This window comes from Miniopterus schreibersii, assembly GCF_964146895.1.
Source record: "Miniopterus schreibersii genome assembly, chromosome: 1".
NCBI classification, from domain to species: domain Eukaryota; kingdom Metazoa; phylum Chordata; class Mammalia; order Chiroptera; family Miniopteridae; genus Miniopterus; species Miniopterus schreibersii.
The window spans coordinates 52,705,932-52,730,529 of NC_138101.1; the positions used below are offsets into that span (position 1 = coordinate 52,705,932).

The 24,598-nt window shown below is 40.1% G+C and overlaps 2 protein-coding genes across 3 annotated transcripts in view; one reads left to right on the forward strand and one right to left on the reverse strand.

The window, feature by feature from the left end:
- The window catches only part of HERC3 (HECT and RLD domain containing E3 ubiquitin protein ligase 3), a 104,471-nt gene extending 86,590 nt beyond the window's left edge, over positions 1–17,881 (forward strand). Inside the window, exons 24-27 of one of the 2 annotated variants that reach the window (XR_013999999.1) lie at positions 14,261–14,444; positions 14,652–14,754; positions 16,135–16,418; positions 16,725–17,880. Coding sequence is in view for 1 of the 2 variants with exons in the window: in XM_081153745.1 (XP_081009871.1) it covers positions 14,261–14,444; positions 14,652–14,754; positions 16,135–16,343 (496 nt within the window). In the remaining variant the exon portion in view is untranslated. Of the gene's footprint in view, positions 1–14,260; positions 14,445–14,651; positions 14,755–16,134 lie in introns of both variants that reach the window. The other variant, XM_081153745.1, reaches the window with a different exon arrangement.
- NAP1L5 (nucleosome assembly protein 1 like 5) lies at positions 1,936–3,891 on the reverse strand. The gene has a single exon (XM_081156276.1). It carries the CDS (start codon positions 3,743–3,745, stop codon positions 3,236–3,238), a length of 510 nt encoding a protein of 169 aa, XP_081012402.1. The 5' UTR covers positions 3,746–3,891; the 3' UTR covers positions 1,936–3,235.
- Positions 17,882–24,598: the final 6,717 nt, after the last annotated feature.

Below are 24,598 nucleotides of genomic sequence, written 5' to 3' on the forward strand. Positions count from 1 at the left end.
AACTCAGGCAGGGAGAGCTGCTGTGCCCGCTTGGGCAGTGAGCGTCAGCATGCTGCAGCTTTCTGCAGAATTCTCTTAGAGCCTGAGTTGAATGTGTAATGCATATTGCCTTCCTTTCTGCCAGCTATTTTGTGCATTGCTTACTAATTTGGGCCTATAATAGATTAAAAATGGTTTATGTATGATAGCATTTGACCTGCTTTGAAAGGAGGGTATCCTGTTAGATGTTATCATGCAAGTTTTATGGCTGCCTAAGGAACCATCAAATAAATACTGCAGGAAACAGAGGGTAAAGATCAACCCAGTTAGGAAATGGAAATTGCTTGACTTTGTGAAGGGGATTATAAACATGCCTGAATCCTGGGAAAAGTGGCCAACAGTATTAATGACTGGTAGTTAGAAAACCTTATAAAGTCCTGTAAGTGAAAGAAAGATTGCTGCCCAGAGCATGCGGCTGAGAACATGTACTCCAGACCTCACTGGAGCCCTGCTCCACTTAATACTGCCCTTTTAGGACCCGTTTTTCTGCCCCTAACAGGGTTGCAATATTTCCTCTTTCTAAAGTAGTCTGCTGATGTTGTTTATGCATTCTCTATTGAGACTAAATGATTTTCATGTGATTTGTATGAATTCTTTATTATATTAAGGCTATTAACCCTTTGCCAGCCATGTTTATTGCAGATTTTATTCCCAGTTTGTTGTTTGCTTTGGAAAATGTGTTGTGTTTAAATCTTTATAATTTATTCTTGTGTTGTCAAGCCTGTTGATTATTTCTAATCTTAGCCTTTCCCTGTCCAGTAATTGATAAATACCTAATGTATTTTCTTAAGTTAAAAAAAAATTTTAAAGTCTGTATTCTAAGGTAAAAATCTGAATTGCATCCATATTGCTAATTTTCTTAGCTATTCTTACAGGTGAACATTAGGGTAATTATATTAATTTCTAGATCCACTTTGGGCTTTACTTGATGTGTGATAAATTAAAAGTTAATTTGGGAAGAATTGGCACTTCCGTGATATTTAATTTTACCATCCTAAGGCCCATTTTATATTTTTCGTGATACTCTGTTTTTTCTTTTCATATAGGTTTTACATATTTTTTATTAGTTTTTTAATAAGCATTTTGATTTCTTATTCTACTGTGAAAGAGCCTTTTCCATATATGTTGAGATTAGTGCCTAGTGATTGTTGTATATTTATGTGGTAACTGATCAATTCCTCACTGAATTATGTTTTTATATATATATATATATATATATATATATATATATATAATGCTCCCCCTCCCCCCTTTTGGTTGACCTGGCCCTAAGGAAGATTAGCTACTACCTTAAGGTTTTACTCAACTACTGTCAATAGCAACAGGTCAGAGCTGCCTCCCATTCCCTAAGGTAAAGCAGTCTAATTTTGCTTCTGTGTAATGTTAACACTTATGGAAAATGGAAGAAAATGCATCTGAGTTTTAAATTTTTTTGGAAAGCTTCAATTTTAAATTATTTTTACTTCAGAATGCCCAAATGTAAAGTTGAAATACCTTTTTTATATATTCATGTCACATTAAAGTCTTTTATCCTTCCTTTCTGGGGAGAAATAAAAACCTGATTTTATATTGAGGAAACCAAACCCAAGACAGTTTATTGAATTTCCTGTGTTTCTGTACTGAAGATTACATTGTTTTCTAACAATAAGGAATCATAAACTTAAGAATATAATGATGTCCATTTTCTATCCTTTTGTAACTGGGAGAGAACAGGGACTGAATTTCTAATCAGTGTCTCTGTGTATTAACTCACTGTTGTCCATAATAACCTGTGAGGAGGGGAGTGTTACTGTCCTTTTACAGATGAGGAAACACTGAACACAAACTCCTAATAGAGGCAGAGCTGGGATTTGATTCCAGGCAATCAGAGTCCCGAGTCCTTTATTGTTTGAAAATACTGTTTTATTAACACCACAGTGGTAAACAACTTTATACTTATGTTTTTTTTATAGATCACTGGGTAACACACAATTCAAAACCCACAAAGAAGCTAAGAGTCTTTACGTTAAATGTGTCCTTCCTAAAAATCCTTAACTATATGCCAATCCTCAAGCAGTAAAATTTGATTTTGCACCATTTTATATTTAATATGTCACATTTACATAGCAAAATAATGAAGGCACAGCTAATACAAGCAAACTTAAACCTTTTCTATTTCTGAGCTGGGGGTAGGGACACACATTTAGATTGGTTCTTCAAGTATATATTTTTTCCCAAACATTAGCTTCATTGAAGAGTCCTGATAATTTTCACAGCTACATCCTAAAAGCTACATGACAGAAAGACTTCACAAGGATCAAACTACAGAACACTGTATACACATGCTTTACAGAATTCACTACGTTCTACATCTCTTCAAGTAAATTAATATTTCTAAAATGCTAAGAAGAGGGACTTAAACATTTTTTATATCTTTGTAAATAGACACTATCAAGAATACACATAAACATGAGACTGTAAATAATGAACACATATGTTGACAATATTATACAGGTTATATACCCTCCGTCTCAGAACCATGTAATTTCTCTAAATTCAAATATTCAGAATATTTAAAATCTGAAGTGGCAGTTTGCAGACCTCATTAACGGTACTGTCGTGATCTCCGTCACAGGCTTCCTTGATTCCATCCCTCTTCTCTGAAGTGTAAAGCTGATGTCTGGGTTACAAAAGCAAAGTCTTATAAATGAGTTTTTTTTTTCTTTTCTTGGGTTCTGCTTTCTCTGCAGTGGAAAATTTCAGGACTAAAAAAAAAATCGAAGAATTCAGCATTGAGAACATGTTCAGTCTCGCCTTGGGTTTCCCGTGCGTAGTGTGATGAGCAGTGTGATGAATGGGTTTCAAAGCGATTCTTTGCTTCCCATCTGCTTGACGCCGTTCATAAGCCCTCAGCTCCAGTCCTCGTAAGAGGGGTCAGTGAAAAAAAAAAAAATCATTTTTAATTGAACTCGTTTTCTTCAACACCTTTCGGTGCATTTTACTGGTTCAAAATGAAGATCCAATTTGAAACGGGCTGGTCAGGATCTGATCGTTTCAATTTAATATAATTTTAGGAATGTCAGAATTGATTCATATTTGTATTTTGGTCCAAAACCTGAGCCTTTTAAGTTCACCAATAGTAAAAAAAACAAAAACACACACACCCACCAGGAAAGCCCCGGGGCGCTCCCGTCGCCCGTGCGCCCGTCTGCGCCGCTCACTCCCTGGCGGCGTCGGGCCCCGCGGCGCGCGGACCCCGGTCCTTGGCCGCCGCCTCCTCCTCCTCCTCCTCGCCCTCCTCCTCCTCGTACTCGTCGTCGTCGTCGTCCTCCTCACCCTCCAAGGTCCACGCGCACCCCTCCATCTCGCCGGTGAGCTCCTGGATCTTGGCCAGCAAGGGCTTATAGATTTCGTTGTACTTTTTCTCCAGAGCCTGAAATTCCTTGTCAAACTTGGCCTCGATCTTATCGCAGCGCTTCTGCAGCTTCTTGAGCGCCAGGACCCGGCATTTCACCGAGTTGGGCAGGCTCTCGATAAAGTCGTTTTTGGGCTTCGGCGCGCTCTCGGCGGGCGCCTCGGGCTCCTCCGGGGTCGGGGCGGCGGCGCAGTCCGAGTCCCCCGCCGCGCCGTCCGAGTCGCCGCCCCGCGCGCCGCCGTCCGCCGCGCCCTCCTCCGCCGCCGCCTCGGGGCTGCGCTCGGCGGGCGCCCGCTTCTCCGAGTCGGCCATGGCAGGCGGCGCCGCAGTCTCGGGCTGCAGGGACCTGCGCGAGCTGCGGCCGAGCGGTCCTGCGCTGCGGCAAGTGGCCGTGACGTCGGCCGCGGCACGGAGGCGGCCGCCCCGCCCGTGCCGCGCGGCGCGGGACTGGCTGCCCGCGGTCAGCTGACAGCCGGGCCCCCGGACTGCGACAGCTCCCTCCTGTTGCTATGCTGCCCGGTCCTCTCCCTGGCATCGCGGCTGACGTCAGCCTCCGTCTCCTGGATACCCTGCCTCCAGCCTGCCCGCGTACCTGCCCCCGCGCGCCGCTGGGCTGGGCGACGCGGGCCCCGAACCCCCGCTTCAGGAATTGCTCGGGTGGCCCCCGCGGTGTTCCGTTCGCCCCGCTGTCCCACCGGAGGCCCGTGCGCCTGTCAATGCGGGGTCTTGGTCTTTGCCTGCACCTCCCCGTGGCTGGCGTAGGGTGTCTTCGGCTTCATTCTCGCGGAGTCGGCTTTGAGCACCTCCCAGCTCCTCCGAATGCCCTTCCAGAAGGTGGGCCCACGGGAGAGCTGGCTCCATTCTGCCCCTTAGGGACTTGCCGCCTGTGTGTGGACAGTTCACCTGCTCTCCAGTAGCCCCCCTGGCCCATTTCTTTGCCTAGTGGCGTATATACGGGTGGCAAGATCTCTCAGCAGGATGGACCCTAGGACCAGTTTTTGAAACGTTTGGATAGGGAACCTCAGGACCCCGGGTTTTCTGGAATGTGTTCTAGAAGGTATCTCCGAATCCTTGGCCTCTGCGGAGGAACAAGGCTGGAGGAGGGGCCGGTCTCATTCTGGTTGAAGTGTGTATGTAGTACTGTGGTTCTTTGAGGGGACACACACACGTGCACACAGACGCGGTACCCAAGGCACTCCACAGTTTAGCCTCTGCTTGCTGGGTCTTGCCTGTGATTTGTATCCGAGGACATTAAAAACAACTTCATACGGCCAACTCTTAACAGCAAAGTGAGTAGATGTTAGTTCCTTACCTTGTTTATGAAACCACAACGATGGCTTCTTGAATAAGGTTCAGGGCACATCTTTTAGGTGTGGAAGACGAATGTTCGCGACAGGGCTTCCTCCGGGATGTCTTCACATTGGGCATGCCGGTTTCAGTGCTTGTCTTCACTGTATTGGGACTTGCCGAAGCTTTTCTGTCAAGCATATGAGTGTTAGGAAATTACTTTCCAAAATACATTTGGTGCTGTTTTTTAGTTCTTGTGAATATTCAGTTAGTTAATAATATGCAAAGCACTTAGTGCTGACACACAGCAAGCCCTTGATAAGTGTTTTAGCTTTTTAAACAAAGTAATTCATTAATATGTGAAGATAACCTACAGTAATACTCTTTTAGAAAATGACATCTTTGTGCCCGTCTCCAAAGAAAGTAATCATTTACAAAAGATCCAATATAGTCCCATTAGCAAATGTCCCAGGTTTTTTCCAGTGTACTTGTGATTCCTATTCTTTATTTTACTTTTTAAATTTTATTCCAGATAATTTACTTTCCCCTTACCTGTAACCATTTGTGACTGTTGAGTTTTCCTGTTAAGGCTGAGCTTTCAGTTTTAGCCCTGACTAAATTTGATGTAGTAATATATCTATATTTAGTTGGCTGACACTATACATACTCCATATATCACCTATGTATCCCATATATCATCTCTTAATGGCTGTAACTGCCTTGAGGTTAGGAATGCTTTATCTCATTTTAAATCTGAGAAACTTAGAAGCAGAAAAATAAAGTGAAGTAAATGTTCTGTTATTTTATGGATCACCTGAGTGACAGAATCAGGGGCAGAAACCAGGCCTTCTAACTCTTATAGGGTAAAAGTTGTGACAGACTTACAAACAAATTTTAATCAAATACACCGGACAGCTTGTTTGAGACAACCAGGATGCGTTCATCATTTAGGATTTTTATGTTTCCATCTTTAAAAATCTTAAAACTTAGTGTTAAGCTAGGCTGCTTTTTAAAAAGTCTGTTTTATTGAGATATAACTTATGTATATTAAAATTCAGACTTTTTAGCGTGCTTTGACAAATATTGTCATGTACTACAATAATTGAGAGGTAGAATAGTAACATCATCCCCCCAAATTCTCTCATGGTCCTTCCCTTACTGCCAGCCCTGATGACCACCTGTTTTCCTGCTTCCATAATTGTGGTCCCCTCCACCCTGAATATCATATAAATAGAATGATGTGTATGTCGCCTTTTGAGGATGGCCTTTTTCACTGGGCATAATGCATTTGCAATTTCTTCATGGTAGTGTTTATATTAGCAGTTTGTTTCTTTTCATAACTGACTAATATTCCTATTTGAGTTGTTTCCAGTTTTTCATGAATAATTCTGTAATGAATATTTATCTACCTATTCCTGTGTGTCTGTAAATTTTTATTTCTCTTGGGTGAATACCTAGAAATGGTAAATGTAGGTTTAACATTAAGAAACTTCTACACTGATTTGCAAAGTGGCTATATCAGTTTGCTTTCACACCAGCAATATATGAGAGTTGCAGTTGCTCCACATCTTCACCAGTATTTGGTATTGTTGGGTTTCCCCCCCAATCTAATAACAGTGTAGGTATCCTTAATGATCACTGATACTGAATATCTTCCAGTGTGCTTATGTGCCATTGATATAGCTTCCTTAGATCTTTTTCTATTTTCTAAATTGAGTTTCTTGCTCTCTTATTAATTTTTAAATGTTTCTATATATTATGGATGCAAGTCCTTTGTAAGATGTTTTGTAAATATCTTTTTCCAGACTGTGGCTGGCTTTTTTATTTTTGTAATGGCATCTTCAGAAAGCAGAAATTTTAAGTTTTGATAAATCCATTTTCTTTTATGGATTATGCTTTTGGTTTCATGTCTAAGAAATCTTTGCCAAATCCAAGGCAAGAAAGATTTATTCCTATGGCTTCTTCTAGAAATGTCATAATTTTAGGTTTCACACTTAGACTATGATCCAATATTAACCTTTATATAGGTGTGAGATATATAGATATCCTGTTGATCGTACCATTCATTAAAAACACCATCCTTTCTCAATTGAATTGCCTTTGCAAATTTGTGGAAAATTAATTGACCATATATATCTGCGTCTATTTCTGGACTCTCTGTTGATTTATGTGTCTGTCCTTTCACTCATACCACACTTGGTAACTGTAGCTTTATAATTTAAAGTCATGAAATTAGGTAATGTGAGCCCCTCTAACTATTTTCTTTTTCAAAATTGTTTTGACTCTTCTGGTTCCTTTGGCTTTCTAGTGTTAATGTAAGAAACATTCAAACTTGTGAAGAATTTTTGTGAGTTTATCTGAGCCAAGCTGACGACAATTTCCAGGAAGCAAAATTTCAGCGGATTGAGATAATGCTCTGGAGAATGGCATTTTTACATCTTGCTTTATAGATTAAAATCAAAGGAGGAGGCATAAGGGTTACTTGGAATCTGTGGCAGGGAGGGGGAACCTCTGGGATTGGATAAAAAGTAAAATGATAGACACATACTTCTTTTACATAGGTGGGTACAGGATAGCTTACATTTAACAGTTAATAAGATAACAGTAACAATGAGGGGATAACAATAACAATGGTCTCTGCTCTGATGCATTGAGGGTCCGGAAAAAGGGGAAATTACTTTGTTTTGCAAAGGCATGTTAATCAAGTATGTTATCTCAGATGCAAAAAGACAGGCTTAGTTAAGGTGAAAATTAACCTTTGTGAAGGAAAAATACTGCCTTAGGACGTGACTGCCCACCATAGACTGCTTTTAGTTAAAATGTTTTAATTTCAGACCTTCTTTTGTGGTTACTTTAGGTCTCTGAGGTTGCAGGGCCCATGCAGGCCTTCCCTGAGCTTGTCAGGTTAGCATGTGGCCCCTTTTCATTCACACTATATAAATTTCAGAATCAGTTTGACATGCTTTTTTAAAGACTCTCACTATAGTTTGGATTTAGACTTCTAAAAACCATTGGCAATGCTCATAGTACCTGCTCTTTTAAATTTGTTTAAAAATTGTCAAATTGTTAACAAGTTGTCTCATTTTGTGGGTTTTATGGATTCTAGCGTATAATTGGGGCTGTAGTAACTCACAGTTGTGAATGGTGTAGATGAGCTATCATGCTATGAAGTCTTTATCTCAGCATATTGTAATTTTTCCTGCATCTGTCACATTGGAAATGAGACAAGCAAGGTAGGCGGAGGGGTGGGCACTTTGGTTAGGTAGTTGGGAACATAGGTCTGTACTCAGACATCTGGCTTCACTTTCTGCCTCTGCTCACGCATTAGTTGTTTGTCTTAGATTCAGTACTGAAATTGGAATAATATCCTTAACCTCAAAAAGTTGTTTTTGTGTATTTATTTTTATTGGGACATAATTCTCATACCATAAAATTTACTCCAAGGGTAGTTTTGAATATTCACGGATATAGTATATAAGAACTTATTTAATGAACAGCACTTAGTAAACACTCCTTAATTGTTAATGATCATTATAGAAAAGAATGTGTTGAGAGTAATACTAATTGACATGTAGAGATTAGAGTCTCTGTATTAGTTTACTAGGGCTAGTATAACAAAGTACCGCAGACTAAGTGACTTAACAGAAATTATTGTGTCATAATTCTGGAGGCTAGAAGTCCAAAATCAAGGTGTTGGCAGGTTGTTTCTTTCTGAGGACTACGGAGAAAGGAACCGTTCCAGGCCTCTCTCCTTGGCTTGTGGATGTCTTTCTCCTCCTTGGCTCTCTTCCCATTGTGTTTCCTCTATGCATGTCTCTGTGTCCAAATTTCCCCGTTATAAGGGCACCAGTCATTCAGATTAGAGCCCACCCTAATAACTTCATTTCATTTTAACTTGATTACCTCTGTAAAGACTCTGTCTCCAAATAAGGCCACCTTCTGAGGTACTGGGGTTAGAATTTCAATATATGAATTTTAGGGGGACACAGCCCAACCCATAACACTTCAGCTTATGGCCCCCCCAAATTCATGTCCTCACCTATAAAATACACTCACCCCATTCTAACATCCTCCAGAGTCTTAACCCATTTTAGCATCAACTTTAAGTTTGAAATCTCATCCATTATGGTTAATTTTATGTGTGAATTTGGGCTGTGAAGCGCCAGATATTTGGTCAGACATTACTCTCTGGGCATGTCTGTGAGGGTGTCTCTGGATGAGAGTGACATTTGAGTAAAGCAGATTGCCCTCCCTGATGTGCATGCGTCTCATCCAATTATCTGAAGGCCTGGACAGAACAAAAAGGCTGACTGACTGCCTTTGAGCTGGGACATCAGTTTTCCACTCCTTTGGACTCTAACAGGAACATGGGCCCTTCCTAGGTCTCCAGCCTGCCTTTGGGCTAGAACTACACCGTCAGCTCTCCTTGGTCTCCCGCTTGCAGACTACAGATCTTGGGGTTTGTGAGCCTCCATAATTACATGAGCTAATTCTTTATAATCTATCTTCCTATAATGTGTGTATATATAAATATGTATATATGAGTGTGTGTGTGTGTGTATACATATATACATATACACTCATATATACATATACACTACTGGCTCTACTTCTCTGGAGAACCCTAATATATCATTTAAATCAGGTATGGGTGAGACTTGGGGTTTGATTCATCCTGAAGCAAAAGCCTACAGCTGTGAACCTCTGAACCAGACAAGTTATCTGCTTCCAGATACAACAGTGGAACAGGCATAGGACAGACATTTCCATTCTAATGGGGAGAAATCTTAAGGGGTTACAGGCCCTAAGCAAATCCAAAACCTAGCAGGGTAAATTTCTTTAGATTTTAAGGCTTGAAGAATAATCCTCTTTGGCTCCATGCTGTCCTCTGGCCCACTGGGGTGGTGGCCCTGTTCTTCAGCCTGTGTCCATGGAGGCAGTGTTAGCCCTGCTGGACTCTGATCTGCCTTTGGGGTTATTCTTCCCTTTTCTTGAAAGATAACACCTATTTGCAGACAGCTCTACTGGCTCATTTTATACCTGTGGGATCCCAAAGCCCAACAGCCTTCCTTCATTTTATTCCATCTCTGCCCCTTTGGTGCAAGCTGGCAGTGTTTCTGCTTGTACAAAATCCTGAAAAACCTCATTGGTCTCCCAGGCAATTCACAGGGGTCCAAACTCACTTCAACATTTTTAGGTATTTGGTAATGTAGTATGCCACTTCCTGGTACCAAAAGCTGTAGTAGTTTAGGGCTTTCTCAAGAAAGAGAACCAATCGGATGTCTGTCCGTCTGTCGATATTTTAAGGAATCTGTTCATGTGATTGTGGAGCTGACAAATCAGAAATCTACAGGGCAGGCTGGCAGGCTAGCAATTCTGGCAGTAGTTTTAGTCCTGAGTCAGATGGCAGTCTGGAGGCCAAATCCCTTCCTCTTTGGAGGTCTTCAACTTTTTAGTCTTTTAAGGACTTCAGCTCTTTGGATGAGTCCCCCCAACATTATGAAGACTAATCTGTTTTACTTAAAGTCTACTGATTTAAATGTTAACCACATCTAAAAAACACCTTCACAGCAACACTGAGACTGGTGTTTGACCAAACAACTTGGTGCCATAGCCTAGCTAAGATGAAACATAAAATTAACCATCGCTGTCTGTAATAAAAAATCATGTTGGTGGTGCTTGGCTTAGGCAGTTGTACCAGAAAAATGCTACCAGCTTTGCCTAATGGGTTTCAGGAAGTTAGTGCATTGTATGCAGTGTGAGAAACTTTTAGCATCTATGGTTAAGATGTATGATAGTCTTTTTACATTAGTGGCTTTTATTTTTAAAACTGACCATTTATCCCTCTTAAAGATGAGAAAAGAGCCCTAGCCAGTTTGGCTCAGTGGTTAGAGTGTCAGCCCTCAGACTGAAGGGTCCCGGGTTCGATTCCAGCCAAGGGCCCATACCTCAGTTGCAGGTTTGATCCCTGGCCCCGGCAACCAATCAGTGTGTCTCTGTCACATTGATGTTTCTCTTTCCTTCTCTCTCCCCTTCACTGTCTCTGAAAAGCAATGGAAAAAATCTCCTCGGGTGAGGATTTAAAAAAAGAGAAAAAATAAAGATGAGAAAAGAGAGGCTTAGTAGCCTGCAGGACATGGCAGAGCTTGGATTTCAACCTGTCTGCCCACTAATCCATTGTATTACACTGCCTGTTGGTTAGTTGTTTGTGTAGATAGTGACTGTGTAAAAACTGTCTGCTTGGAGGAAACCCAAGATGTTTAAATGTAGTTTGTGAAGTATTATATTACAGTGTAGGATAAGTAGAAAGCGTCTGTCTTTATGATGTCAGATTTTAAAAATTTATTGTATTTAGATATAATTGACATAAAACATTGTATGTGTTTTAGGTACACAACATAGTGCTTTTTTAGATGGATATATTGCACAATGATCACAGTAAGTTTAGTCAACATCCACCACCACACATACACATATTTACAATTATTCTCCTGATCAGAGATTTTAAGGTTTACTTCCTTAGCAAATTATCTATGAATTTTTTTTTAATGATTCTATACATAAATGACATCGTACAGTATTTGTCTTTCTCTCTCTGACTTATTTCACTTAGCATGATGCCCTCAAGGTCCATCTGTGTTGTTGCAAATGACAGGGTTTCCTTCTTTTTTATGACTGAATAATATTCCATTACATATACACATTTTTTTAATCCATTCATCCATTGATGTACAATTAGGTTTTTTCCATGTTCTGGCTATTGTGAATAATTCTGCAGTGAATATGGATAGCTCTTTGAGATATTGATTTTTGTTTCCTTTGGATAAATACCCAGAAGTGGAATTATTGGATCATATATGGTAGTTTTGTTTTTAATTTTTTGAGGAACATCCATACTGTTTTCCAAAGTGGCTGCACCAATTTACATTCCCACACGCAGTGCAGCAGGGTTCCCTTTTCTCCACATGCTTACCCAACACTTGGAAAATTTTGTCTTCTTGATGATTGTGAGGTGACAGCTCATTGTGGTTTTGATTTGCATTTTGCTGATGATTAGTGATGTTGTGTACCTTTTCATGTACCTGTTGGCATCTGTATGTCATCTTTGGTTTTTGCTTTTGAGTTGTGTGCAATCGTTATATGTTGTGGATATTATTCCCTTAATAATTTGTAAATATATTCTCCCATTCAGTAGGTTGCTTTTTCATATTTTTGGTTTCCTTTGCTGTGCAGAAGTGTTTTAGTTTGATGTAGCCCCATTTGTTTATTTTTGTTTTTGTTGCTTTTGGTGTCAAATCCAAAAAATCATTGCCAAGACCACATCATCATGTAGCTTACTCGTAATGTTTTCTTCTAGGTTTATGGTTTCAAGTCTTAAATTCAAGTTTTTAATCCATTTTGAGTTGATTTTTTTTTATGCTATAAGATAGGGGTCCAGTTTTATTTTTTGCATGTGGCTGACTTTTAGAAAAAAAATTAAATACAGAGAAGTGCAGAGAATAATATGACAAGCATCTTTATATCTATGATCCAGAGTAAACAGTATTTTCTTTAGATTTTTTTAATAAAAGAAAAAATTAATGATACCATTGAAATTTTCTCTGTCTCCTTAACCCATTTTCCTCTTCCTACCCTCCTTTCTTACATAGACAAAACTCTTACTATGAATTTCATGTATATTGTTTCCTGTTTTTATACTTTTATATTAAATATGTGCATTAGCACAAACATCTTTTTACATTAATGCTTTCATTTTTAAAAACACAACTTATGCAAATATAACTTCATATACATAAATAAAATTGCTTATCCATAAACAATAATATTAATAATTGCTAACATTTACCAGAGTGTCTTGGTTCTACGAACTTTACATGTATTAACTTACTTAATTTTTATAACAATTCCATGAGCTATATACTCTTATTCTCCCCATTTTACAGATGAAGAGACTGAGGCACAGAGAGATCAAATAACTTGCCCAAGGGTCACAAGCTCTAAGTGGCAGTGCTACTGTCTCTTATAGGTAGCATTATTTTAAGTGTTGAAAAGCAAATAAATGCTCTCATAGTGTAGTGAACATTTAAAACCTTAGTTTCACTCCGCATGGTCCCTGGTAAATATGGACCTAGGAATGCCATTCAGGTGCTCTGCTAAGGTTTCCTCATGTGACTGCCACCTTTTCCTTATCTGTTCTCATACCCGAGGCTGTTTATTCCCGTGCCTCCCTATTACAAGAAAATGCTGCAGCGAACGTCCCCGGTGCTCGCTGTCATGTGCCTTCACATGAGAGTCATTTTGTGTCACCCATCTGGTGGTAGGGTAGCTGGGTCAAAAGGTGTTTCTTTTCAGCTCTTTCAGCTATTGGCAACTTTTTCTCCCAGATGTTCACCTCATTTCACAGTTTACATTTCCCCTAGTGAGAGAGTAAATATGCATAGACAATGGCCAGACCATATATAAAAACAACTCTCACCTGCAACCCGTGAAAACCTGCTCAGGAAACCAGCCCCTAATCTACAGTAAGCAGCCCAGGAAGCCAGCCTGCCAGGAGTCAGACTTACGGAAGCCAGCTTGCTGTCTCTTCAGTAAGTCCTGAAACGGTCAGTCCCAAACGGCCAGGATTTGAGTAATAACTGACAGCTTCTTCCAACTTAGGACCAATCAGAAAACAAAATATGCATATTTGAAAGTTGCTAAGAGAGTAGATCTTAAAATTTCTTATCCCAAGGGGAAAAGCAGTTTGTAACTATGTATGGCAATGGATGTTAACTAGAATTATTATGGTGATCATTTCACAATGTATACAATTATTGAATCATTATGTTGTATATCGGAAACTCATATGATATTAAATGTCGATTATACCTTAATTCCTCCCTCCCCCCCCAAAAAGCAAAATATGCATTTCTAACCAATCGCACAGGATGCTCACTTCTAGTTAGCCCACCCACAGCTTCCCATGCCAGCAGCCTCCAGCCAGGGCACACCTGAAGCCTTCCCCTTCTCTACTCTAAAGCTTCTCTACCTTCTGCCTATTTTTGAGTCTCTGGTGAAACATCAATGGGGCATTTTATATAATAAATTTGTGAAGGAAAAAAAGAGGAGTTATGACATTACTCTTTAAGATACGGGAGGATACAAGTATCAGATGGTTTAACTGTATTCATTTCTGAAGGGGGAAGTAGCCTAGAACCATTGTCCTAGACTTTTTCTTTTAAGCAGAAAGTCTTATTTTCTTCAAATTTTAAATAGGACCGTAAACAAGACGAAAACTGGAATGAGTGCCTCAGGTAAAACAAAGATAGTAGTATGGTTCTACCTATGTGGCCTAGGTCCTCCCCTTCCTACCTGCCATCAGATCACCTGGCATTCTTCAGTGGAACCCTAGGCCTGGGCAGTAACGTACCCAATGCCTTAGGATGCCTCTTGTTATGAGAATTTAATGAAATTCCATTTTCGTCACCCTCGACCTCAGTGTAAAAGAGGCACTGGATGACTTTGGGCTAAACATGTTCTGTTTCTTTGGTTTTCTGGCAGGCAGGAATTTGTGGATGCTTACGTGAATTATATCTTCCAAATCTCAGTTCACGAATGGTACACAGCTTTCTCCAGCGGCTTCCTAAAGGTGTGTGGTGGCAAAGTGCTTGAGCTCTTTCAGCCTTCAGAACTGAGAGCCATGATGGTGGGGAACAGCAACTACAACTGGGAGGAACTAGAAGAGGTGAGCATATTTTTCCCTCCCAGGACGCAGCAGCGGCTTGGGGAGCTGTGCCCAAGGTCCGGTCTCCTTCCCAGCATATGTGCTTGGGTAGGACTTGGAGGCCTCTGCATCTCAGAGGTTATTTCTTACTTTCAAATGTGAGTGGTATATGCAACATCTACTATAATCTTCTAAGATACATTTTTTCCTTTTTGTCTTTTGGGACAGACTGCCATCTATAAGGGGGATTACTCAGCTACACATCCCACTGTGAAACTATTTTGGGAAACATTTCATGAGTTTCCACTGGAAAAGAAGAAGAGGTTTCTCTGTAAGTATCAGGAGTCTCAATATGGTATTTGTCCACATTTTAGTTTTGGATGTGGTATAGAATGATGGACTCCACAGGTACAGTTCTAACGCTTTTAAATGGTAAACAGTAAATAAATGTTTACACTTTTGTCTTAATGATATCTCAGGCACAACACAGATGTTAATCCATAGTTGTTGTGTTATGTCCGAGAATCAGATCCCCTATGCGGCGGAAAGACAATCACTCCAGAGCTGATAATGTAACAGCAAAAGGGACTTTTATTCCAGCTAGCTGGGGTTCGGTCGTATCCAACGCAGTGGAATTCTGACTCGAACCCCGATCCAAATTTACAACAGGCTTATATAGGGTTACAGTGAGCAAGCAATCATTGTCCTTGGAAGGGTTGTAAATTCTTCAGGAAGGGTGGGCTCAGGATGTTTCTCAACCACAGGCGCCTGAAGCTTGAGTGCACCTGGTATTTGTCAAACCCACCGATTTAAGTTAATTCCTGGAACTGCCTCCCCCCTCTGCAGTTTACTGAGTCACTCCTGTATGCCTTTTGTCCTGCCCCGGGGCCTAGGGGCCTGCCTCTGTCTTGGTGGGTCCTCACAGTTGCTCTAAAAACACTTGTTATTTTTATGTTAGTGATTCCTTTAAGTATCACATTTTTGAAATCAAATTGGATTAACTTCCCTTATCTGTCTAGCTTTTTGAAAATACTACAAAGTGTCTGTTGCCCATGTATTGGAAAATGTGATTTATATTAGCTTTATAATTGCAGTATAATTCACATACCATACAGTTCACCCATTTAAAGTGTACAGTTCAGTGGTTTTTAGTATATTCACTGGGTTATGAAACTATCTGTTTTAGAACATGTTCATCACTGCAAGAAGAAACTGCATTCCCATTAGCATTCATTCTCCATTTCCTCCTACCCTCCAGCCTCACCAGTCTGCTTTCTGGGTCTATGGATTTGCCTAATCTGGACATTTCATATAATTGGAATTATATAATATATGGTCCTTTGTGACTACCTGGATGACATTTGAGAAGGATAATACATTTGGAAAAGAGCATGAAGTTTAGTTTATGTGAATGAATTTACCCTTTTAAAAATAGTTGAAATCTTTGTGTCATTGTATAATCAGTCAGAAATTAGTCAGTGAACAGTATAGAATTTTTATTTGTAGAAAACCAAAAAAGAGGATTTGAAAAGCGGTCTCTTACGTTATATGAATGAGCATATATTAATTTTAATGATACACACAATGGCACATAAAAGTGGTTGTACTTCTCACACGAGCCACAGGGTGTCACACTTTCTGTTCCTGGGAGGACTGTGGGGAGCAGCTCCCTGTTGGCATAGCTGGTAATGCCAATTCCCTTTCTCCCCAGTGTTCCTGACGGGCAGTGATCGGATTCCCATCTATGGCATGGCGAGCCTGCAGATTGTCATCCAGTCCACAGCCAGCGGGGAGGAGTACTTGCCTGTGGCCCACACTTGCTACAACCTTCTTGACCTCCCCAAGTACAGCAGCAAAGAGATCCTGAGTGCGCGGCTGACCCAGGCCCTGGACAACTACGAGGGGTTTAGTTTGGCCTGAGGTCCCCCAGCTTGCCCCAGATTCCCCTTCCTTCCTCAGTGTCCACATTGAGGCCTATACAGAAAATCGTGGGGAGTGAGTTCTATTTTTTTATTGTATCAGTGGGTTGGGACTTTTGAATTCTGAACCTGGTTGATGTGTTTCTGGGGTTGTACGCAATAAGCAACCTTCTTGAAAAATCAGGGTTGGGGATGGGATGAAAAATTGTCTCTACTGTGGGAAGTGTTTTTGTTTTTAAACCAAATTACCGAGTGCTCCTTGCACTTGGGAATATGTTGCACTCCGCTGGATAAAATGGCAGTGGGTTTTTAAACTCTCATTTCCCAAATGTCCCTCTCAGCCCTGACCCTTCCTCACAGTGCTTCCTCGCCCTTCTCTTAGCTTCTCATTCCTCTGCAAGGATGATTTTGACTGACCTGTCCTTTCTTACCTGCACCTGCGGAACACCTCCTGTCTCTGCAGCCTTGGAAATGCCCTGGCTTGTTGGCAGCCCTACTCTAAGGACTAAGGAGGAAAGGACTACTTCAGAAATTCCCAATTCCAACAAACTGAATCCAGGTCCATTACTGTGGCTGAACTCTTGAGAATTTATGGGAGCCTTTATGAACACGTCTTGCTTTAAAAAAAAAAAAGTTCCTGAGGGATTAGCAATCTCCCCATGGCTGGGCCTATTCCTGGACCTCCTTAAAGATGTGCAGAGCAGTTCAGAGTGGCAGCTGAGCCTAATTTTGTTTTGTTGCTCAGTCGAGTTCCTTTGACAGTAAGGTGAGGTGATAGACACCAACCCTTTCCTTATCTCGCTTTTGGAGCAAGTTGCATTAATTTTTTTAAAGAGTATCTTCTCCAAGAAAAGTAGACACAACAAATTTATTGTTCTGTCCTCTCCCACTTTGTCTTTCCTCTCCCATCTTTTTGCTTTTCCTACCTTCTCCCTCCCCCACTTTACTTTTCTGTCACTTCATCCCATTCTTTGTTACTTGACTTAATGCTCCCTTCTCCTCCTAGTGCATGCATGCATTCTATTTTTTAAATTTCTATTTAAATTGCAAAATTTCTACTCAGACTTTTTTCCCTCTTCCCTGATTGCTGAGACTTAAGGACATTCTTTATTATGGAACTTTTACTGCATTTGAAATGTTTGTTTACAGTGGGATTTCACGGGGGATTGTGTTTAAAGGAAATATATGTATCTCAAAAATAATGACATGCTCAACCTTCTTCAGTGTGAGATAAGAAAATTCTATATGGTCAAAGAATCCACGTCAATCTAATTTTAAATTCCTAGTCGCTAGAGAAAGACTTATTTATATAAAATGAAGTATTTATGACCCTTGATATAGCATCGAATATCAATGAAGGATTGTAGATTTTTGATTTTGTTTTTTTGTTTTTAAAACTTATTCCAATTGCTAAATTGGTAGTTTTTCAGTCTTTATAATACAAGATTAAAAAGAAGATATACAGTTATATGAAATGTTTATTTTCTATGTGTGTGCATATAGTTCAATATTATGCAATAAATTTGGTGTTTTAACTTAAAACTACTTCTTATTGTACTTGCAGAATGGGTAGCTTGCTTTCAGTAGAAGAATTAAGTCATCTACCCAGGTGATCTAATAGCAGGTCAACTTTGCTTCCAGCCATAAGAAAGCAGAAGCAGGTGCCGGGGAAATGGAGGGGAAGCAGCCCAGGGGCCAGGGTGGGAGAGCAGAGGACGCTGAGGATGAATGAGATTTCTGAAGGTTGTGATGGATGAAAAGGTATTTCCATGGAGGGGAGGGCCTGGGCAAAGGCTCGAACATGGGGGCATATCTAGGGAAGGGCCAGGAACAGTTTGAAGGGAGATCAGAGGAAATTGGAGAATAATGGTAAATAAGACTGGGGAGAAAGAAGATAGGTTTGGGGCTGAGGAACTAGGCTAAGCAGTCAAGTAGGATTTGTTAAAATGTTCAGAACCTTGGGGTGGGGGTTGGAGGCAGTGATCTGACTTGAGCTTGGTTTTCAGAAGCAAGATATTGATGGAGGTACAGTTAGGAAACGGAGTGGGAAGGGCAGAGGAAAAAGACAGCAACCGAGAGCGGTGAGGGTGGCGGCAGTGGAAATAGAAAAATGAGAAGACACAGAGGTGAAGGAAAACAAACCCTGCCAACCAAATATACTTTCCCTAGCAAAGTTGTTCTTCAGAGATGGAAGGTGAATAGACTTTCCCTAAAAAAGCTGAGAGAGCCCATCACCACCAGATGTGACTTATAAGAAATGCTGAAAGGAGTCCTACAAGCTGAGATGAAAGGATGCTAATTAGTAACATGAACACACACAACACCTTGGTTAAGGTAAGTATATAGTCAGATTCAGAGGACTCTGGTACTATGATGTGGGATGTATTAACCTTTTTACTCTAATATAAAGGTTAAAGGCCCAAAGTATTAAAAATAGCTATAGCTTCAATCATTTATTACGGTGTACACAATATAAAATATGTAAATTGTGACATCAGAAACAAAAGGGAGGAGTAAAAGGGTAGAGTTTTTGTATGTGATCAAAGTTAAATTGTTATCAGCATCAAATAGACTGTTGTAAAATATTTTGTGTAAGCCTCATGGTAACCATAAAGCAAAAATCTACAGTAGAGTAACAAAAGATAAAAAGAAGGGAACCAAAGCATATGGAAAACCATCATTTCACAATGCAGGACAGCAAGAGAGGAAGAAAGGAACCAAGAAACTACAAACTAGAAAATAAGATGGCATTAGAAATCTTTACCTATCAATAATTAAATGTAAATAGATTGAATTCTCAAATAAAAGACAGAGTAGCTAGATGGATTTTTAAAAAAGACTCAACTATATGCTACCTAAAAGAGACCACTTCATTTTAAGAACACACATAGGCTGAAAGCGAAGGGATGGAAAAAGATACTCAAGTGAGAACCAAAAGAGAGCAGGGATAACTATCAGATGAAATACACTTTAAACCAAAACAGTAACGCGATGAAGAAGGTCATTATATAATAACAAATAGGTCATTTCATCAAGAATATATAACAATTATAAATATACATGCACCTAACCTTGGAGCACCTAAATATATTAAGAAAGTGCTAACAGATCTAAAGGGAGAAACAGACTACAATTCAATAATAGTAAGGGACTTAAACATACCGCTTTTAACAATGGATAGATCATCCAAACAAAATCAACAAAAACATTGAACTTGAACCATACTTTATATCAGATGGGCCAAACAGACATATTACAACACATTCTTCTCAAATGCACACAGAATATTCTCCAAGACAGATCATATAATAGGTCACAAAAAAAGTCTTAGTAAGTTTTAGAAAATTGCAATTATACCAAGTATCTTTTCCAACCACAATGGTATGAAACTAGAAATCAATAACAGGAAGAAAGCTGAAAAATTCACAAATATGTGGAAATTACACAACACACTCCTGAACAAACAATGGGTCAAGAAGGAAGTATATTAGATCCCTTTTTATCTGTGGGGATATGTTCCAAAATCCCCAGTGGATGCCTGAAACTGCTGATAGTACCAAACCCTATATACACTACGTTTACCTATACATATATGCACTTTATGGCTTCTCTTTGGTATATCTGAATTGCTAGCATCACTACTCTTGTACTTTGGGGCCATTATCAAGTAAAAGAACACAAGTACTGCATTACCTCAAAAGTGGACCTGATAACTAGGATAGCTGTTAAGTGCCTGATAGGTGAGTAGCATATACAGTGTGGCTATTCTGAACAAAGGGGTTGATTCACGTCCCCCGGGAGGGATGGGGAAGGATGGCATCAGGTTTCATCATGTTACTCAGAATGGCATGCAATTTAAAACTTATGAATTGTTCTAGAAATTTCCATTTAATGTTTTTGGACCACAGTTGACCACAGGTAACTGAAACCAAGAAACCGTGTATAAGGTGGGGATTACTGTAAAAAAATCTTACATCAAACAAAAATGGAAACACAGCATACCAAAACTTATGGGATGCAGCAAAAGCAGTTTTAAGAGAGGTTTATAGTAATAAATGTCTATACTAAGAAAAAAGGTCTCAAGCAACTTAATTTTACACCTCAAGGAACTAGGAAAAGAAAAACAAACTAAGCCCGAAGTTAGCAAAAGGAAGGAAATAACAATTATCAGAGCAGAAATAAACGAAATAAAGACCTGAAAAACTATAGAAACAGTCAACAAAATTAAGAAATGGTGTTTTGAGCCCGGCTGGGCGTGGCTCAGCGGTTGAGCATCGACCTAGGATCCAGGCGATCGGGGTTCGATTCCCGGTCAGGGCACATGCCCGGGTTGCAGGCTGCAGCTGATCAATGACTCTCTCATCATTGATGTTTCTATCGCTGTCTCTTCCTCTCCCTTCCTCTCTCTGAAATCAATAAAGATATATTAAAAATAAAATAAAATGGTGTTTTGAAAGATAAACAACTGACATACCTTTAGCTAAACTAGGAAAAATGAGAAGACTCAAATAGCATTATAAATGAAAGAGAAAACATAACTGATACCACAGAAATACAAAGGATCATAAGAGACTATTAGGAGCAATTATTTGGCAAAACATGTGATAACCTAACTTCTAGTTCCAATTAGAAGATACTGATAAAGTCTTAGACACATGCAACCTACCAAGACTGAATCATGAAGAAACAGAAAATCTGAACAGACCAATAACGAGGAGGGAGGTTGAATCAGTAATCAAAAGCTTCTCAATAAGAATAGTCCAACACCAGATGGCTTTGATAGTGAATCCTACAAAGCATTTAAAAAAGAATACCAGTCCTCAAACAACAACAAAAAAAGGAAGAGGGAATACCCCCAAACTCATTTTATAAGGCCAGCATTACCCTGATACGAAAGCCAGATAAGGACAATACAAGGAAATAAAACTACTGAGCAGTATCCCTGCTGAATACAGATGCAAAAATGCTCAAGAAATTACTAACAAACCAAACCCAACAGGATATTAAGAGGATCATATTCCATGATCAAATGGGACTTATCCCTGGGATGAAAGGATGGTTCCACATATGCAAATCAATCAAAATGATGCACCACATTCATAGAATGAAGAATAAAACTATATAATCATCTCAATAGATGCAGAATAAGCATTTCACAAACTACAACATACTTTCATGATAACTGTCAAAAAATTGGGAATAGAAGGAACATATCTCAACATAATAAAGGCCATATTTGATATGCCCACAGCTAACATCATACTTAACAGTGAAATGTTGAAAGCTTTTTCTCTAAGATCAGGAACAGGTCACGTGTGCTCACTCTCACCCCTCCAATTCAACATAGCACTAGAAGTTCTAGCCAGAGCAATCAGTTAAAAATAAATGGCATCTAAATCATAAAGAAGTAAAATTGTCTTTGTTTGCAGATGATATGATCTTATATATAAAAAAGTCCTAATGACTCCACCAAAAGTTAGAACCAATCAGTAAAGTTATCAGATGCAAAATCAACATACAGAAATCAGCTGTTTGTATACAATAACAATGAAACGTGAAAAAACAACAATCCTATTCATAACAGCATAAAAATAGCATAAAATAGGAATAAATTTAACTGAGGTAATAGATCTGTGCACTTACCGGCTGGGCATGGCTCAGCAGTTGAGCATTGACCTAGGATCCAGGAGATCATGGTTCGATTCCCAATTAGGGCTCAAGCCCCAGTCGAGGGCGTGTAGAAGGCAGCCGATCATTGACGACTCTCTCATCATTGATGTTTCTATCTCTCTGTCCTTCTCCCTTCCTCTCTGAAATCAATCAAGATATATTTAAAATAAAAACAAAAAAACCCAAAGACATAAAGAAATGGAAAGATAGCACATGTTCATGGATAGGAAGAGTTAATATTGTTAAAATGTCCATACTATCTAAAGCCATCTATAGATTCAGTGCAATCCCTATCAAAATTCTAATGGTGTTTACCAGGGGCTAGGGAGTAGGGGAAATGGGGAGATGTTTGTTGGTCAAAGGGTGTAAATTTTTAGTTATAAGATGAATAAATTATGGGGAGCTAATGAACATGGTAATTATAGTTAATATATACTTGAAAGTTGCTAAGAGAGTAGATCTTAAATGTTCTAACTACAAAAAAAGATAATTACGTGACATGACGGAGGTATTAGCTAATGCTATGGTGGTAATCATTTTACAGTATTAAGTGTATCAAATCAACATGTTGTACACCTTAAATTTACACAATGTTATATGTCAATCACATCTCAATAACTGGGAAAGATAAAAGGAAAAAAGTAGTCAAATCATAGTGAACCAGATGATAGAGGTGAAGGTGGAATAAAGGGAGGGCCTATGACAGAATACCAAAATAGATTTGAGGTGAAGTTAATATTTTGTGTCAGGGTCAAGTATAGGAGAAAAAGTAAAGTAAATAAAATATAAGCTACTTTTTGGAATTTTATCATTTTCTCTTGAAATGTGTTGTCTTCAATTTTCTTTGCTCTGAAAAATGGAACCAATCAGATTTTAAACCAGTTGTTAAATCTCTAAAATATCTACAAACATGATACCCATGTTGCTTTTGATACCTTAACTTTGTTAGGAGCCCAAGTTGCTTGAGTTAGGAGTCTTCCGGTTTGGGACTGCCTTCATTTTTAAGTGTTGTCTTTCTGCACTGTTGGAAGGAGCCATTGGTGGCTCCCCATGTAGCCTTGTCTCAGGGAACAGGATCTCACAGAGCCCAGGAAGAGCTTGTCATAAGCCCTCCTGTCTCCTCATGTCTTCAGAAAAGATGAGAATTCTCCTGAGGATTAGATCGGGGGAGTTCTCCAGTTAGAAGTGACACAGAGGCTCCCACGGTGCCTTTCCAACCCAGGTGTTTGGTAAAGAGGGATTAGTTGGCGTCAGGAGAGCAGAGCCTTGTGAAAGGTGTGGCAAATGTTGGTCTCTGGCTACAAGTCTCTGCTTTGGGATGCTCACCCAGACTGGCTCAAACCTAGGTAGGGGCCACTGGCCCACACCCGAGTCAGGTGTGGACTTGTGTTCCCATCTCGAATGCCATTTGCCTGTGCAGTGAGAGACCAGGATGTGCAGCAGAGTAGGTGCTAGAGGTGTCACCCCATTGTGGGCAGCCTGTCCCTCGGATTAGCTAATCCAGGCTTTGGTGCCGTATTTCCTTCCATAAGTAATGGAGCATGTACTCCTGAGGTATGTGTAGCACAGAGAAAATTAGTTCAGACCTCAATTTTTTTCTTTCAAGTGTGGCTGGACGCTTGGCTGGGAGCATAATTACATGGTCTTCAGATGTTTTAAAAGCTGATTTTCCAGCGCCTAATCCCAGGGGAGTTGGATGCACTCTATGCTAATTATTGATTCAGATTTTGATTCAGATCCCATTGGTGGTGAGCTTCCTGAGGAATGTAAATAAGAATTAAAACGCACACACAGCACACACTACTCAGATGGAGGGGAACTCCAAACCAGATTAGCCTTTCATGGTCACCTTTCTTTAGGATTAGGAGAAAAAGAAAGCCAAAGGACAGCTTTGGAAATAACTCCATTCCCCATGGTGTCATAAAAGGCCAGAGCTCTTGGGGGCGAAGGTCAACAGCAAGTGCCAACTAGGTACTGGGGCATGGTCCCAGCAGGACAGGTTTGACATTGCCAAAGGCCTCTTGTTAAAAACGGGTTTCCTGACCTTTTGTGCCTGGGCACTCTCAGGAGCTCAGATGTTTGTGTAGCAGGCTCAAGGACTCTCAAGTTCAAGTCACTGGCAGACTGGAGAGGAGACCTGGAATTTCTGAATTTCCGAGGAATAGAGGGCAGGGCCTCATTCAGGGAAACTAAAATCATTTGCCCTGTTGCTGGCCTAAGCAGTGGCACCTCCAGTCCCCAGCTTAGTCCCTGGGGGCTGATGAGGGACCCCAGGTACTCTCCCAGTCTCAGCCTTGCCCACAGGCTTGATGAAATTTAGTATGCTAATTAGGAGTTTGCCAAAATCAGAGCAACCCTCCTCCCTAGGGTAAGCCTTGTTTTTAGTTGTTTAAAAATACACCCTGAGACAGAAATGTCAGGACACCAAGTGACCCAGAAATCAGTTCAAAGGTTATTCTGTTCCTTCACTCCCCAGAACTCAGGCGTTCCCACACTGCCCTCCGCTGCTAGGACAGTTCATTTCACATGTCTGAGCGGATTTGGACCTCCCAAGATGTTTTGGGGGAGAAGTTGACTTAAATGAGT

Excerpts from the sequence above, each read along its gene's own strand:
- NAP1L5 (XM_081156276.1), bottom strand. The coding sequence starts at position 3,745 with ATGGCCGACTCGGAGAAGCGGGCGCCCGCCGAGCGCAGCCCCGAGGCG.